At 38.4% G+C, this 15099-nt stretch overlaps 1 protein-coding gene across 3 annotated transcripts in view; it reads left to right on the forward strand.

The window, feature by feature from the left end:
- The window catches only part of LOC146369089 (chemokine-like protein TAFA-5), a 158298-nt gene that overhangs the window by 84185 nt on the left and 59014 nt on the right, over window positions 1-15099 (forward strand). For all 3 annotated transcript variants that reach the window (XM_084909109.1, XM_084909108.1, XM_084909110.1), the window contains exon 2: window positions 7508-7657. In XM_084909109.1, coding sequence (XP_084765235.1) covers window positions 7508-7657 — 150 coding nt within the window. The remainder of the gene's footprint in view (window positions 1-7507; window positions 7658-15099) is intronic.

A 15099-nucleotide genomic window follows, 5' to 3' on the forward strand; every position in this document is an offset into this window, starting at 1 on the left:
TGTATGCCTTGATCCTGTATGTTTGTTGAGCCAAGCTAACTAGCTTAGCTAAACATGTTAGCTGAGCAGATGTGTTATGTTAAGCTTGCTAAGCTAAAACCCTTTCACTTAAAACATAAAATGATTGTTGTTTTTTTATTTTTATTTTTTTAAATATATCTCTCATTCTGACACTCCATCAGCTTTCTGCTCTTTTACCTGAAGCTGTAATATCGTCTGCTCTGCTCTCCTTTCCGTCACACCACATGCTGTTCAGCTGGCTCTTCCAGCCTTGATTAGGCTTGTTAAAAGGATTTGTTTAAAAGCTAGCCCATCAGGCTTTAGGGTAGAATGATGACACCAAGGTTCTACTAATGCTACATTTGGCTAAAACAGCAGTATAGACTTGCAATGTTGTCGCTGGACTCTTTTCTCTCGATCCAAACAGCTGTAGTGATATAGTATTTTAGCCTGGCAATGTTTCACACTCACACTGTGACTTCTCCGAACAGAAATGGCAGTCTCCAACTAGCTTAAATGACGAGTATGTGAAAAATAAATTTTTGTTTAAACATTACATGCATCGCATATCTGCGTGTTAGCACTGTTGTAATTGCTTCACAGCTGCACAATATACACAAGTGACTTGGCTCCTCGGAGACACAATTACAACAATGTTTGCTTAATACACAAATCAATACTGCATGTATATATTTCAGCATTTAAGGTTCTTCCCCTTACACAGCATAATTTTAGCCATGCTAGTGAGATCACAGGGCTCCACAGATGCTGATGGTAGTCACTTGGTTGGTTCAAATGACAGCAAATGTGTGGCGACTCTAAAGAACTTCAAAGCTCCTGTTATCTCCTCCTAATACAGTTTTCGAGACTATTGCTTTGCCGCTAAATGTGTCCAATACCATCGTCCCAATGATTGTCTTTGAAATTTAAATGTGACTAAATATTTTTAAGGATAAGCTTTACATATTTTGTGCATTAAAAAGCGGGCTTCTAATTATATCTATCTGTTCCTGTATCCTGTTATTATAGTACAATCACAAGCCTACCTTCCAGTCAATCAGCGCTTAAAATGAGCTCAAATTATTCTGGTTCCTCAGTTAATTATACCTTCTCTATAAACAGATATTTGGATATAAATATGCAAACTCTGTAGACTAATATTTTTGTGCTGTAAGGCACTTTATGATATTTATCTTGAAAGGAGCTATATATAATTTACAATCAGTTTATAATACCTGAAACATGATGCAGCGTGTTATTTGAGGCAGCATGTATTAGTTTGCTTTAAAAAAAATCCCAATAATAATAATAGTAATAATAATGATAAAAAAAAAAATGCTAATCGTGTTTGCGTTAGTAATTGATGGGACCACATGCCACTGTGAGCAGTTAAGGTTTTATCCCCATGTACATCCCATTTATAATTTGTTTGTTGCACAGCCATTGTTAAATGGCTGAATTTCATTTACTACTTCAAATGTGTGCCGTGGTGTTCATTTACCATCCAGAGACATTTTGCAACTATTTTTTGCATGGGAGGACTCATCTTTCTTATGTACGCTGCCATGAGTATTACTGGAAAATGAGGGCTAATTAAAAACTCATTCGGTTAGACCGCACTTCAGTATCTCAGTAAATGTCATGTCAGAATGTGTTTTTGTGCTGCATTTACGAGGACACTCAAAAATGGTTCAGTAATAGCAGCTTCTTGTTTAGCACAGTATGCAATCTCAGCATGAGTCTAACACACTTTAGATTTTCAAAGGACCAAGAAAAAAGAAGAAGAAGAAGAAAAAAACAGCAACCAAACTATACCAACCGTTCATAGCAAGCCTTAACCACACATTTATAAATATCTTAGACATTCAGATCAGCAGATTCTTAGAAGTAGCTTTTTCTTGCATTTGGGTCTCTTGAGCAGAAAAACGAGACAAAAAATAATATATTTTTTAAAAATGAATGAAAAAGCACCTTCTGAAAAAGACGCAAAGCAAAAGATGCAAGGAGCGGGGGTCGAGTCAAGTCTTCCTGCAATGCCATGCTGGACATTTGTCAAATAGCCCTGTATGGCTGTGCAATTTTAATGTGCTGAATAGCGGGAGAAGGAATAATAAGACACAGGAGCATGTCAATAACATTACGTTGCATTAAGTCATATGCTGTGCCACATGAATCCATCTTCTGCCACAGTCAGAGCCTTCATTTCACTCTAGGGTGGCCACACATATATTTTAATCAGGCATTTGGCTGGCCAAGCTGACAACTGCTCAGCAACAGGAGCCGATAAGGGTGATGATGAATCATAGCACTACTAGTACAAGCTTTGGGCTTCTTTCTAAAGATTCCTTCCAGTTTCTGATTTTTTTTTTCTCCACTGTTTATGTGGCTATCCCCAAAAAGGGGATTACAGGTTCCCCTCGTCACAGTCCATTTTCTTTATGGGATGATTGTGAAAAGACTGCATTAGTGCATGTAATAAATTGTAAATGAACAATGATATTTCATATTAATTCTGAGAAATACAGAGTTTGTGTTGTGGACCAAATGTGCAGTTATGCTGTGGCGAGACAGCCTTATCGGAGCTGTGTATCTACTAACATTTCAACTTTTTCTGCAGATCCCCCAGGACCAGTGGGAGGAGGGATACTTTGTTGTGTTGGGGAGATTTGGTTCGGTTCATTTTTTTTATTCTTTGTTTGTTTAGCTTTGCTGTGTTTCACAGTGGCAGAGTCTGTCCTATCCTTGGCACTGTGTTCTGGAGGCAGAGCCACAGGGACGCTTGGAGCAATTTGTTTTAGAAAAGAAGCAATGAAGTCAACTCCCACGTTATTGGGAGATAGAGACCAGCTCATCTTCAAGTTCTCTTACATATTGTCTGGAAAAACTGAAACACCTAGAACACTTGCATTTAGAACTTGTTTTGGCATTTCCCTAAAGACTTCTGTGAGATTCCCCCCAACTATCAAACAAATATCTTTCTGTCTGTAAAACTGTCTGCAGAAACAAATTCCTCAGGATGGCAACCCAGATACATTTTTAGTATTAACTTTTTATTATCATTTTTAGTAGCATATTAAGGAGGCTTGCGGAAATTTGATTTAGAATTTATTGGAAGAATTTGAAAGTTGGACCATATTTTTACATTTTATTACTGGTTTAGTTATGGACTGCTGTGAAATCTGAGGAAGATATTTGTTATTATTAAGGATTAATTACTTACTGTGGACATACCTGTGGAGCTGTGTTTCTGGTGTTAGTGGTAACTGGTTAACATCTAATATGATGAACGAAGAAGGTGAATATCATACCTGGCCAACATCAAACTGCTTTCTAAGCATGTTAGCGTGTGTATAATGGCTTTTAACTCTTCTCATTAAAGTCTTGCGTCAGCTGGCATGGATGAATTATCTTAACATTGAGCAAACTCCATGAAACACATTTATTACACTTCAATTTAAAAGTGAAATTGTTTTTGAGTTTTACAGCCATAAAATGTGTTCAAACGTGCACAGAAATTCAACCCATTGAATACTTTGACAATTTCAATTTAAGGCCTCAGTCACACAAGCCTAGATACTCATCAACTACCCCCTGGAAAAATGTGTATTTCCCGGTCAGTTGGTGAATGTTTGCTTGTCACATAAAAGGTACTGCGCACAAAAACATCCTTGTGATTGCTTTGGTCGCAAGCAGATTGCCGGGTTGCCTATTGTTGCATTGAGAATGGCAACTTGTCTACATAGATTTGCTAACTAACCAGTGAGCTGTAATGAAACTTGAACAAACTGCAACACAATTTGATAATGGAAACCATTAATCTTCAAAGTAAAGGTTGTGCCTTACGTTGAAACCAAAATGTTTTAGAAGGTGAGCAGTGTGTGTTTCTGATTTGTGCTGGACTGTTAGCGGTTGGCAGGAGACAAGCCTGCATCTTCCATACAAACTAAGGCTGACCATGACAAACTGCTAGCAACCAAAACAATTGCAAGGTTTTCAGTACAACTAGCAACTTCAACTAGCTCGTTTTGGCCAATGTCACCTAGCAACAGCAAAGAATTTTAGATTTGGGGGATACACATTTTTTTCTTAGCAACCAGTGGTTACCGTGGAGTTACTGACCGGTCTTTACTCCATGTGTGATTGGGGCTTACATATGAATGTGTCAGATCTAAGTTGTAACTTACGCTTTAACCCCTTTAAATTTATGCTGCAAGCTTCTATGCAACCTGAAATGCACCTCCTGAGAAATGTAACTATACGTCTGGTCGACGCATACCACAACAAATTAAATGGTGTGGAAAGTTGCACTGTAGGAATAAAAAGAGCTTGCAGTTAGTATGTAAGTTGGTTTGCCACAGTCTAAGTGGGAAGTCTAAATCAAGCTTTAGTCATCAGTTTTAGCAACCTCCAGCAAACACTTGAAGTCCTTGAAGCTGCTCAAGGACTATTCATTTTATCCTAGCGACCAGTGGTTGCCAAGCAATTCCTGACCAGTTTATAGGCCTGTTTCAAAGTTTTAAAGGTATATAATCCAACAGTTAAGATCAGTGTCAGCAGCTCAAAAATATACATTTAAATAAAACATGAAATATTTTTCTCTGTCCTATTTAGCTTCATAATGTGAGTAAGGAACTGTTTCGTTTTAACCTCAGTTTAAAATTAGAAGATTCATCGTCATACCAAGAAGTAGTATACTTTACACGGCAAGACAACAACATAAAACAGATATTAATTCAGTTTCCTGACAGCTACAGCTGTGGCGGCAAGAGCAAGGCCCCTGTTTGATGAAACATAGTCAATTAATGAGCTCCATCGACTCAAAATAGACGAACAACAGAGAATCGCAGCGTCAAATCAGCCACAGTCTCTGAACTTGTTGACTTCGCACATGGTAACTCAGTGGCACAGTGATTCACAAGATTGCATAAGACAGATCTAAACAGTCTGTCCAGCGTCTTGCGATGGAAGAGTTCCAAAAGAGGAAGCAGGAAGAAGGCAGTGAGTAGCATTAAGATGTGCATAAATGCAAATACACATACAGCAGTTCAGACATCATTATCCGACATCAGGCATTAAAGATAGAATAGATGCAAGAGGTATGTTAAGTAAGAAGGCATGAAAGAGAAGAAGAGCAAGTGTGTGTGTGTGTGTGTGTGTGTGTGTGTGTGTGTGTATGTGTTTCGATGGGGAAGGGGCGCTTCATCTCACTGCAAAACATTTCAGACAGTGAATTTTGTTGGCATGCCTTTCTGAGCAAAGGCATCTTGTGTTAATTTATCTTTCTGCACATCTCTAATCACGTCTCCTGTCTTCTTCGTAGAGTTGTATTTATAGATATAACAAATTGTATACCAATAACGCCTGGTAACTGGCTGCATGCACACACAAACAGACACACAGACAATATAGGTGGACATGGGTAATGATGGGTGCTGTTCTTAATTACGTTGATAAAGTAGTTGAAATAATTGGCTTTGATCTGGTACTTAATTTGACATTTATTGGAGTACAGTACTTTTACTTTGACCCTATATTTGACATACAAGTGAACCATCAAATGCATCTGCCTGGGCAAATACCAAATTTGTGTTACTTTTCCAAGTGGGTTAGCTAATTCTGCATTCGTTTATCAGTGACCTGCCAGCTCCTTGGAAGCAGTCGCAGTAGTTTTGCAAAGCATTTTTCACACTGTGTTTCTGACATTTTGGACAGAAGTAGCACTTCTGCCAAAATAATTTGGCCTGTTTCAGCAGAAAATATGTCAGGAGATGTTTTAAGCTTTTTTTCACTCGTTTGGAATATAATTTTTTGGTGTCAGCAAAACACACAAAAATGTGAAACAAAATAACAATAATTAAATTAAGAAACGGTTAAACTATTAAACTGAAGAATGTCCATGAATGCTGCACTGGTAGGGGTGTGTTGTTTCAGGTATCACCAGTGAGAAGATTAATTCCAGGAATTTGTTTGAGTAACGGATCCATGTGTCTGAACCCATTGCTAAAACACTACAGTGCTGTCTAATTCTCAGAGACAACGTTTTGTTACATCAATTAATTTTTGAATATCTGTCTTCTTATATAAATATATTAATTGAAGAGCAGCATAATGCTACTTAATCAACGTTTGAAGGTACTGAACACATGCAAACCTATATCCATAGATATATTATTCAAATAGCACATATAAGAGTATAGCAAGCTAAATATTATATGCACACAGCCGTGTTCTCAGTGTGTGTGACCATGGCCACCGCAGGTACCTGCATGTGGATGAATCCTGATAGATCCCCATTACCCTGGGTGTGACCCCTCGCCGCTCAGTTCATTAAGCTAGCCACCCAAGTGTTCGCGACTCAAGTCCAGATTTAATCACAACTTCCATCCTCTTGCCAATCACAATTAGATCCCGATAAGCCTCTCCAAGATGGCATCCGAGGGCCTCCACACACAGACAAAGGTTAATTTGCGAGCAGCAAGGGCCCAGCTACAAGGCCAAAGGTCACCTGATTGAATACATGGAAGGATATGTCTGTGTGTAAGACAGTGGGGCTTGGCAGCAATTACAAAGTTCATCAGTATTCATGCGTTTTATTCATGGGTAATGGGCACATTACCTTCAAAGAGGTGCGCTGATTGGATGTGGCCCTTAATGGGAAATAGCTCATGGGTAGTCTTTAGGTGGCTGAAATTTAAAAGTAATTTCTCCATCATTGTCTTTTAAAGTCAGCCCCATTACAGTGTCCCTCTGCTGGCTTGTGAGCGGTTCCAGTGGAGATGTCGAGGGCTAAGGATCTCAGGCCTGTCAAACCTTAATGAACGCAAATCGCTTTCACAGTGAAAGTGACCAAATGGTATTCCTGCTGATGTGGTTAAAATCAGTTAAAGGAAAGTAGATTTTTCATCTAGCCCTTTCACATCTCCAATCTGTTTATTCAAGTTAGACACCTCAACGCCTCTTAGAAAAAGAAAGTTGAATTTGTGAGCAATTAAAAGGACATCAAGAGGTGCACACTTTCACCAAGGCCGGTGCTCTGTCTTGTAAATGTAAATAGAAGAACCTGGATGTGCTCCATCATTGAACCTTGCTCTTACTCCTCTCTAGCTTTTATTAAACCCAGCACTGAAATCACACCTGCCTGTACTTCCCCTGTACAGCAGGGGAATAAAGCATCTACTTTCCAGGATACAACCGGTACAGCACAATGAGTCTTACCTTTCTGAGGTTAAATGATCTTAGCATGCATGTTAATGTGTCTAGAGTCTTTGCTAAAGATAAGGACATTTCAGGATGTTCATTGGTTGTTCTCATAAGACCTGACACTACAAATTAGCTATTGTTAACCTGCTGCCCTGTCAGCTGAGCTACCAAGGATTTAAAAAAAGTTCTACACTGCTGAACATACAACATAACACAAATTTAACAGAAGAGACAGAGTCATTTATTTTGCCCTGTTTATGATTTCATCTTTCTGACCTCGTGTCCTGTGGTGCAATGTCATTTCCAGGCCAGCTGGCAGCGGGGACATGTGAGATTGTGACGCTGGACAGGGACAGCAGCCAACCACGGCGGACCATCGCCAGGCAGACGGCCCGCTGCGCCTGTAAGAAGGGCCAGATCGCTGGAACTACAAGAGCTAGACCCGCCTGTGTGGACGGTAAGAAAGAGGGGGAGGGGCAGGGGTAGATTCTGACTTAGCTTTGCTGTCATTAAGAGTGAAAACTACTCAGACATGAACACGATTTTCCTCGGGGTTGTTTGGCTTTTACATTGAATTGTGTTTGCCTTGAAGCATGTAAAGAAAATTGAATGTAAAATTAAGCCATATCCAAGCGTAGAAAACTGCATCAACAGTCTCGGGGCAGCTAGATTTTCGCTGTTTTTTTTAGTTAGGGCTTAAGGTGGATAAACCTACGGTGTGGAGCAAAGTGGATCACAGGGCTTTCTTTATGTTAGTAAAACCTGCACTAAATCTTTTTTTCTTTTTCATCTTTAAAAAAAAAAAAAAAGAAGAAGAAGCTCCAGGGGTGTTTCTAAATCCCTCACCAACAGATGGACTTATTTTTCGTGGAAGAGTGGCACTTCCTGTGTAATAATGTCAGTTTTAGTCCAACCAGAGTTCTTATTGTTATTGATATTATTAATAGAGAAGAAAAGCAACATTTGTCATTTGGAAGCAAAAATGAAAGCTGCTTTAAGCTCTCTAAAAGTGAGTGCTTGCTTAATTTCTCAGGCTGCTTTATCCTAATAATAAGATCCAAAATAATAAGACTGTCATCTTTAGATCAAGCAATTTGAAGTCGACGTCTGCGGTTATCTGCTGATATGAGCTGCAATTTCAAAATAAAGAGAACATTTTATACAGTTGCACAAGATAAAGCCAAACTCTGGAAAATGCCCCGAGTGGAGGCTATTTAGTGGTCATGTAAATTTCTGTCACTCTACGGTGATGCAAAAATCTAAATACACTGAAATGTTCTGGGAGAGTGTAATACGTGCAGACATCTTGCAGATGAAGGAATTCTTAATGTTGACTGTCAGAGACTTAGAGACAGTTATTCTAAACAAATACAAGTAGCTACATGATATAAGCAGAACCGATATTAGCTATTTGACAAGCAATTTGCAATAGCTGATTAATAAAAATATAAAAAGATGTTAGAAACATTGGTTAACAATGTTACAAGTGTTGATTTTGCATATTTTGTCTGCCAGAAGATCCTCTGCAACTTTCATGTTGACATCAAATGTGAACTGCATTGTTAAATCATCTTATTAAGGACCCATAAATAACTATGCATACAAATGTTGGAGAAATGTTTTAATATTTTGTGTTTCTGAAGAAAAGAAGTTTGGCTGATACATCAGATTTTTACATCACCAGATATTGGTCCTTACAATCCTATATAGTCGGGCAGTAGTTTCCTTATCCAGTAAGTAAGTAAAAAGCCAACTGTGTTTCACTGAGCTTAGTAGCATAGAAATAGCAAAGTCAGCTGCAGCAATTACACGAAGAAAAAGGCTAACATTCATATTTCAAGTGGGAAGTCATTACTGTAAGCATTGTTATTAAAAATCTTGACATAACTGAACTTTTTATTACTGAGATACAACACATAATCTCTGCATTTCCTGAATAAAAGATTAAGAATCCTCACCTTCTTGCAAAAAGCTCTCCAAAATATCAGCATAACTAAACTAAAACATCCCCTAAATGCTAAGTGCTCACAATGTGTCTTCAGATGGTAAATGCATAGTTTTCAATGGACAGCCAAAAGGGAGAGAAATGATCATTACAAAGAAAAGAAACTTAATGGTTGTTTACAGTAGAAAAGGGCTCATTAGTTGTTGCCCAGGCATCTTCGCATACATTTATTTAACGAGGGGAAGCTTGAGCTTGGTCATCTCGAGTCCTTTTTCTCGTTATCACCATTCTGGCTCCATTACATCTCAAAGAATTTTAAGAAATGAGGTATCTTCACTGCAGCCCCATGGCCTTTTCAAGTGCCTTTTACTCTCTCTCATGATGTGGCCTCTACACATTGAGGGAGGGGAGGTTGTGTGCTCAGGTGAAGGCAGAACAAATGGCTCTATTATCAAGAAAGACCTGCAGTGAACTGTAACTGTGGATGTCTTATTTTGCCTGTTTTTCAACTGTGCCTTCACAGTTGTATGCCTGGTTAGAGGAGCTACATATCCTCAGTGCTCTGTTTGACTGTTTTTTACCTGCTGATCTCATGAAGAGACGGCTTTGAACCGTGTTTAAATGGACTGAACGTTAATACCAATTTGTTCAGCAGACAGGAGTCAACATGACATTCGAAATCTGGTCTTTCTCCAAAATCATCTTCTTCCTGTGGCTAAACTGCTTCACACTGAGCTGCGCGTGTTTCGTTTCAAGGAAATTCCGATCTTATTGACATAACCGCTCGCGCTGTGGAGCCACTTCACTTTTGCCATTAAATAAGCGGTATGCATGTTTCATAAATCCTCAGTATCTTGATAACATCAGGAAGTATTTGTCACAACGTGGACTCCATGGCGCACGGTGGCATTTTGTGTAGGCTAGATATGACTCTTATTGAAGAGAGCTTAAGCTTATCAGCTTGCCTCAAGAGACCCGTGGAGGTGGATGCCAGGTATGACCAACTACTGAAAAAAAAAAAAAAGACCAATAGTGTGCATATGCACTAAATACATTAACAGGGCCCACTGTGGCATGGAACTTTTTCCTTTTCAAAGCACATTTCAATTCAAAGTGCTCAACACAAAGCATGAAGAAGCTGTTTTGACCATTGTTTTAGGTGTGTAATTACTTATCCTATATGCATAATTTATTTAACCATTGCAATTAAGTACTCTGTTGAAAGCTCTAGGCTTTACTGCATTTTTGCTTTTGCAACTAAAATAAACTAGAATTCCTACCTATGTAAAGTGTGATGATTTTCTTCTCAGTCCTCCTGTTTCTTCTTCATACTATAGCTATAGATGTAAAAATTCTGCAATCAGTGTTATGTACTGTAGACTCAGAACTATCCTCCTCCCCAAATTAGAGAGGATAGGCCTGCAGTAAATGTAACAACTTATAGTAAATCCACAAAAGCAAGGTATGTATCTGTATGCACTGCATGTAGGTTTAGTGGTTCATTTTGCAGGTAAACAGCATATACCCACATCTGTGCAGGAGGATTTTACTATGATCTTAAAATAATTAAAATTAACACACAGCTGATGATTTTGCATGTAATATGTGGCAATTGCTGCACACAGGGGACTTTTCAGGCAGTGCCTCCTGCCAGCCAATCATAAAGCTTTATACAACATAATAAAACAGCCTACATAATAATCCCTAAATCCCCTAAATAACCTCAGATTTGAAATCTTCTGCTAACTAAAATAAAAGCATCAAGCATTTTAAACGCTTGATGGTGCGTTTTTGTATTTGGTTAAAGGTGTGTGTACATGCACGTGTGACTGAATTGAATGTTTGGTTTCGAGCATGCCCGTACGCAGATGCACATCTGTGTACATATTTTTCTGTCAGATAGTGATTTATCAGTTTCCTTCCATAATGTCACGTTGTTTCCTGTCAAAAAACTGACACCCATACACAGACACACAAGCGCTCAAGCACACACGAACACACACTTCTTTATTGCTGTTCATATTACAAAATCTCACAGCTTGATATTATTGCCATGCAAATTTGAGGCGCTTGTCTCCACAAATGCAATCTTATTTGTTTTATATTCAGACTCACACTCGGCTCACTTTGGGAACATTGAAAAAGAGAGCGGGTGGAGGGTGACGGGTGGGGAGGGATGCTGACAGAACAGACCACAAATGCCACAAATGGGATTTCAATCAGTTTTAATCTACTTGAGTCCTTGAGGTCTGCGCTCTGTTGTAATATGCCTTTGCCTTGGCTGACACGATCGGTGTCCTTCATGCTTCAGACTCTGTTCACATCGGTCATTCCATGCATACAGGATAATCCATAGCTCCGTCAACAGCCTTAGACTGTTTCTGTTTCTCGGACGGGACCTGGAAAATGAAAAAAAAAAAAAAAGACAGGGAAAGCTGTAGTGGCATTGATCCTGAAGAGCCATCCTCTGTTGTTGTGCATTTCCCATCTTCCACTTGCTCTGTGTGTGTTTATTGCTTTGAGGAGGTGAAAGTAGGAGATAAGCCGTCAACATGATAAGCTTTCTGTTGTCGTGCTGTTTGATGCACGAGTCCGTAAGGGAACGTGCTTTGAGAAAATAAAACAAAACCCTGCAGAATTACATATGTGGCATACAATGCTGTCTTTCTCTGACCCTTTCCATTTCACATTTTGTTCTTTCCCTCTTCTTCTCCTCTTTGCTTTTTTTTTTTTCAATTGTCTCTGTCACGCGCTGCAATAGTGTCTTTCTTTGTATTACTTCAATGGCTCTGGCTATTTGAGGCCTGAATCACACCCTAGTGTTGCATAAGTACACCCTTTAGTAGCTACAATTTCATGCTCTTGAGCCTTTTTACATCTGTGCTTGATGATTTTTAAGAGAGCTGATAATAATTCTTTTTATGAGGCTGAGAGACCAAGAGATACTATTAGAGAGAAACAATGTTACCTTCCCAGACTTGCTGCAGGCGTGAGGGGGCTACAGAGTGAGCCAGAGACTTGGAGGAGCTTGTTACAGGTGGAGTGTGGTGGTGGTAACAGTGGTAGCTCAGCAGGGAGCCTCAGGTGAATGTGCTTGTGATTTTGTTTGGCTGAAATGATGACATTGATTCAATTCAAGCATATACTGTTATGTCCAACATGAAATGTGCAAACCTCTTTCGGAAACCTATTTAGCCTGGAATTGCAGAAACAGTGAGTGACATGATCGAGCCGTGTGCTAACATCATGGCTAAACGTCAGTCCTCTTTGATATAAGCTGACATTTTTTCCAGTCTTTTCAGACTAGAATGAGCGTGTCCCACTAACCAGTACAAGAAAAACTTCAAAATTTCTGTCCTTATTTCTATATAACTACATCATCATTGACTTTCACAAGCCATTTTACATTCCACCCTGATTTTAAAAGTTGCTTGACATTAGTGTGAGTGAAGTCTTATGTCTCTTAGGAGTGAGTAGTTTCAATTTAATGGTCAAAAATATATTAGAACACCAACAAGAAACACTTTTTAAAATCTACTTTTTCAGGTTCCAGTGTATTGGCGACAGGGTTGTTCAACAACACAGCACACAACTAAAATATTTCATAAAAAGTGCACTTTTGATGAATGACCTGGAAAAATAATTTTTTTTGGTGGTTTTGTATTTCAGAATATTTTATTAATCCCAGAGGATTTTTTAAAATTACCTGTAACATACTTTTTTTTTTTCTGTTACCAATTTCTACTTACTTACTGTAATTGTTGAATTCACATAATGGATTTAATGTAAACTGTGACTCGACTGGACATATTACCTTGCTATATATAGTTAAAGAGCAACATTACTTTTCACACTGGTCAGATGTCTCCACTGTTTTATAGAGATGCACTAATTTTCTTGACTCATTCCGATTTCCAGTTTTTTCAGTATTGCCTTGGAAATACTGTTTTTTGCAGATTCCAAGAACTATAACTGGCAGCATTTACAAGTAAAAATAACCTTTTCTTTCATGAAAAATTTTATTTTCTTAATAAAAGAAATTATGAAACTCTGCAAAGACTGCAGGATCTTCTGTCAACTGAAGATAAAGCACTCTGCCGATTGAAAGAGGTACGGATAATAAAAAGATGCTATGTGCTTCACTGTTACCTAACATATTTTACCTCAAAAATCAAAAGCAGGTGGAAAAGATTTATATGACAAAATAAATGTCATTTACTCACATTTTTCCCAGTCTGTTTATTAATTCCAGTCACTGAATTTTAACTCATCTGAGCTTTTGCTAATACCGAGGCTGCTGGCTTCTGGCTGGCTTTGAATTCTGGATAGTGTTAATGGTAGTGTTAGGATAGTGTAGAGTCTGTTTTTTTTCCAGATTGATTAAAGACACATTATTTTTTAAAAACATTATTGAATGTTCTTATTAACTGTATATATATGTTATATTAAGAAATGTAAATGTGTTAAGACAGATTAAACTACAATCATTTTTTAAAAACACTGTTCCTATTTTTTTGTACTACTGTTTTTAATCTAAATAAATACTTGTTCCACCACTTCTAAAATACAGGTTGCATTGTCATTTCACTAAGCTGCATTACAAGCTTCAAAAATGACTCTTCCCACTAGACTCACTTCCCCGGGTAGCTTGCATATGAGGAATTGTTCCAGTGAATCAGTCAGTGATAGAGACAACAGTATGCGTCAGACTCAGTCTCTGGGCTATTAGATAGTACCACAGCTCCAATCATACTGCATCAGCACACTGGTTTGATTTGATCCAGAGAGGAAAGGAGGGAATCGTAGTCTGTTGGGAAAACATGTCATGTCATCTCCTGTAGCCAGTTAGCAAGCTAGCCACTACCACAGTACTGTCTAGGGGCACAGAGACTGGAATGGTCCAGCAGTGCAATTGTAATATCACTCTTTCTATTTTTCCCTTTTTTTAAATTTTCTGTTTCTGATGTGCACAAGTATAGCAACGAATGAACACCATGGGCTGCAGTCTTGTCAAAGGGAGAGGGGTGAAAAAGGGCAGGCAGATGGGGACTGCAGCCTGGGGTGGGATGCTTCTCCTTGGGTGTGCTGGCTTAGAGGCTGTAGCCTACTAACTGCAGTGGGACACGAACTGCACGATTCTTTTAATGTACCAATAATACCCAGTACAAGCAAACCCTCCAGTCTGCTTCCCGTTTGCTTCCTGGATTTTCTTATTGACAGTATTGGTGCTATTAACAAAATTTATTTTTCTTTTGCAGAAATCTCCCATTTATCATCCAATATGCACTAAAATATTAACTTCAAATAACAATACTATAGTAATGGATATACAGAATTCTCCTTAAATTCACAGTTTTCCTTGCTGACACTTTCATTTTATATTAAAAAAAAATGAGAAAAACAGTACATCCACATTGTATATTTTCATTTTGACATCAGTCTTTTGTATACTGAGCCACTCTCTGTGTATGTATCATATGTGGTGTGAATCCATTGTGAAGGACCCATTAGCATCTTGTGGCCTGTAATACTGGAAAATGCATTCACCAAACAACAACTACTGAAAAAGATACAACTGAATAATGAAAAACGGAGAAAATAAAAGGGAACGTGAGAAAAATGGCAAAGAAACACAAATGGCCACATCTGACTGATTTCTGAGTTTTATACTGAAGGTAAAACTGCAAGTGTCACTTACATCAGCTGCTACGGTTTTATTTTCTGCAATAATGAGGCACTTTGACACTGACCATTGTTGTGAATTCTATATTCTCACTGCTTTTTTTGTTCATGGGACAGGAACTCTAAGAAACTCAGAATGAAAAGTATTGAGTGAGAGTTAAAAATAGCAGCATCTTTCTTCCCCAACACTCTTCAAACATTATCCAAGCAAGTTGCTCCAACTGTCAAGCCATCGGTTTTGCAGGCTATAAAAGAGAACGAGAACAAAAAAA

This window comes from Perissodus microlepis, chromosome 17, assembly GCF_051167445.1.
Source record: "Perissodus microlepis isolate ML-2025 ecotype Zambia chromosome 17, ASM5116744v1, whole genome shotgun sequence".
NCBI lineage: Eukaryota > Metazoa > Chordata > Actinopteri > Cichliformes > Cichlidae > Perissodus > Perissodus microlepis.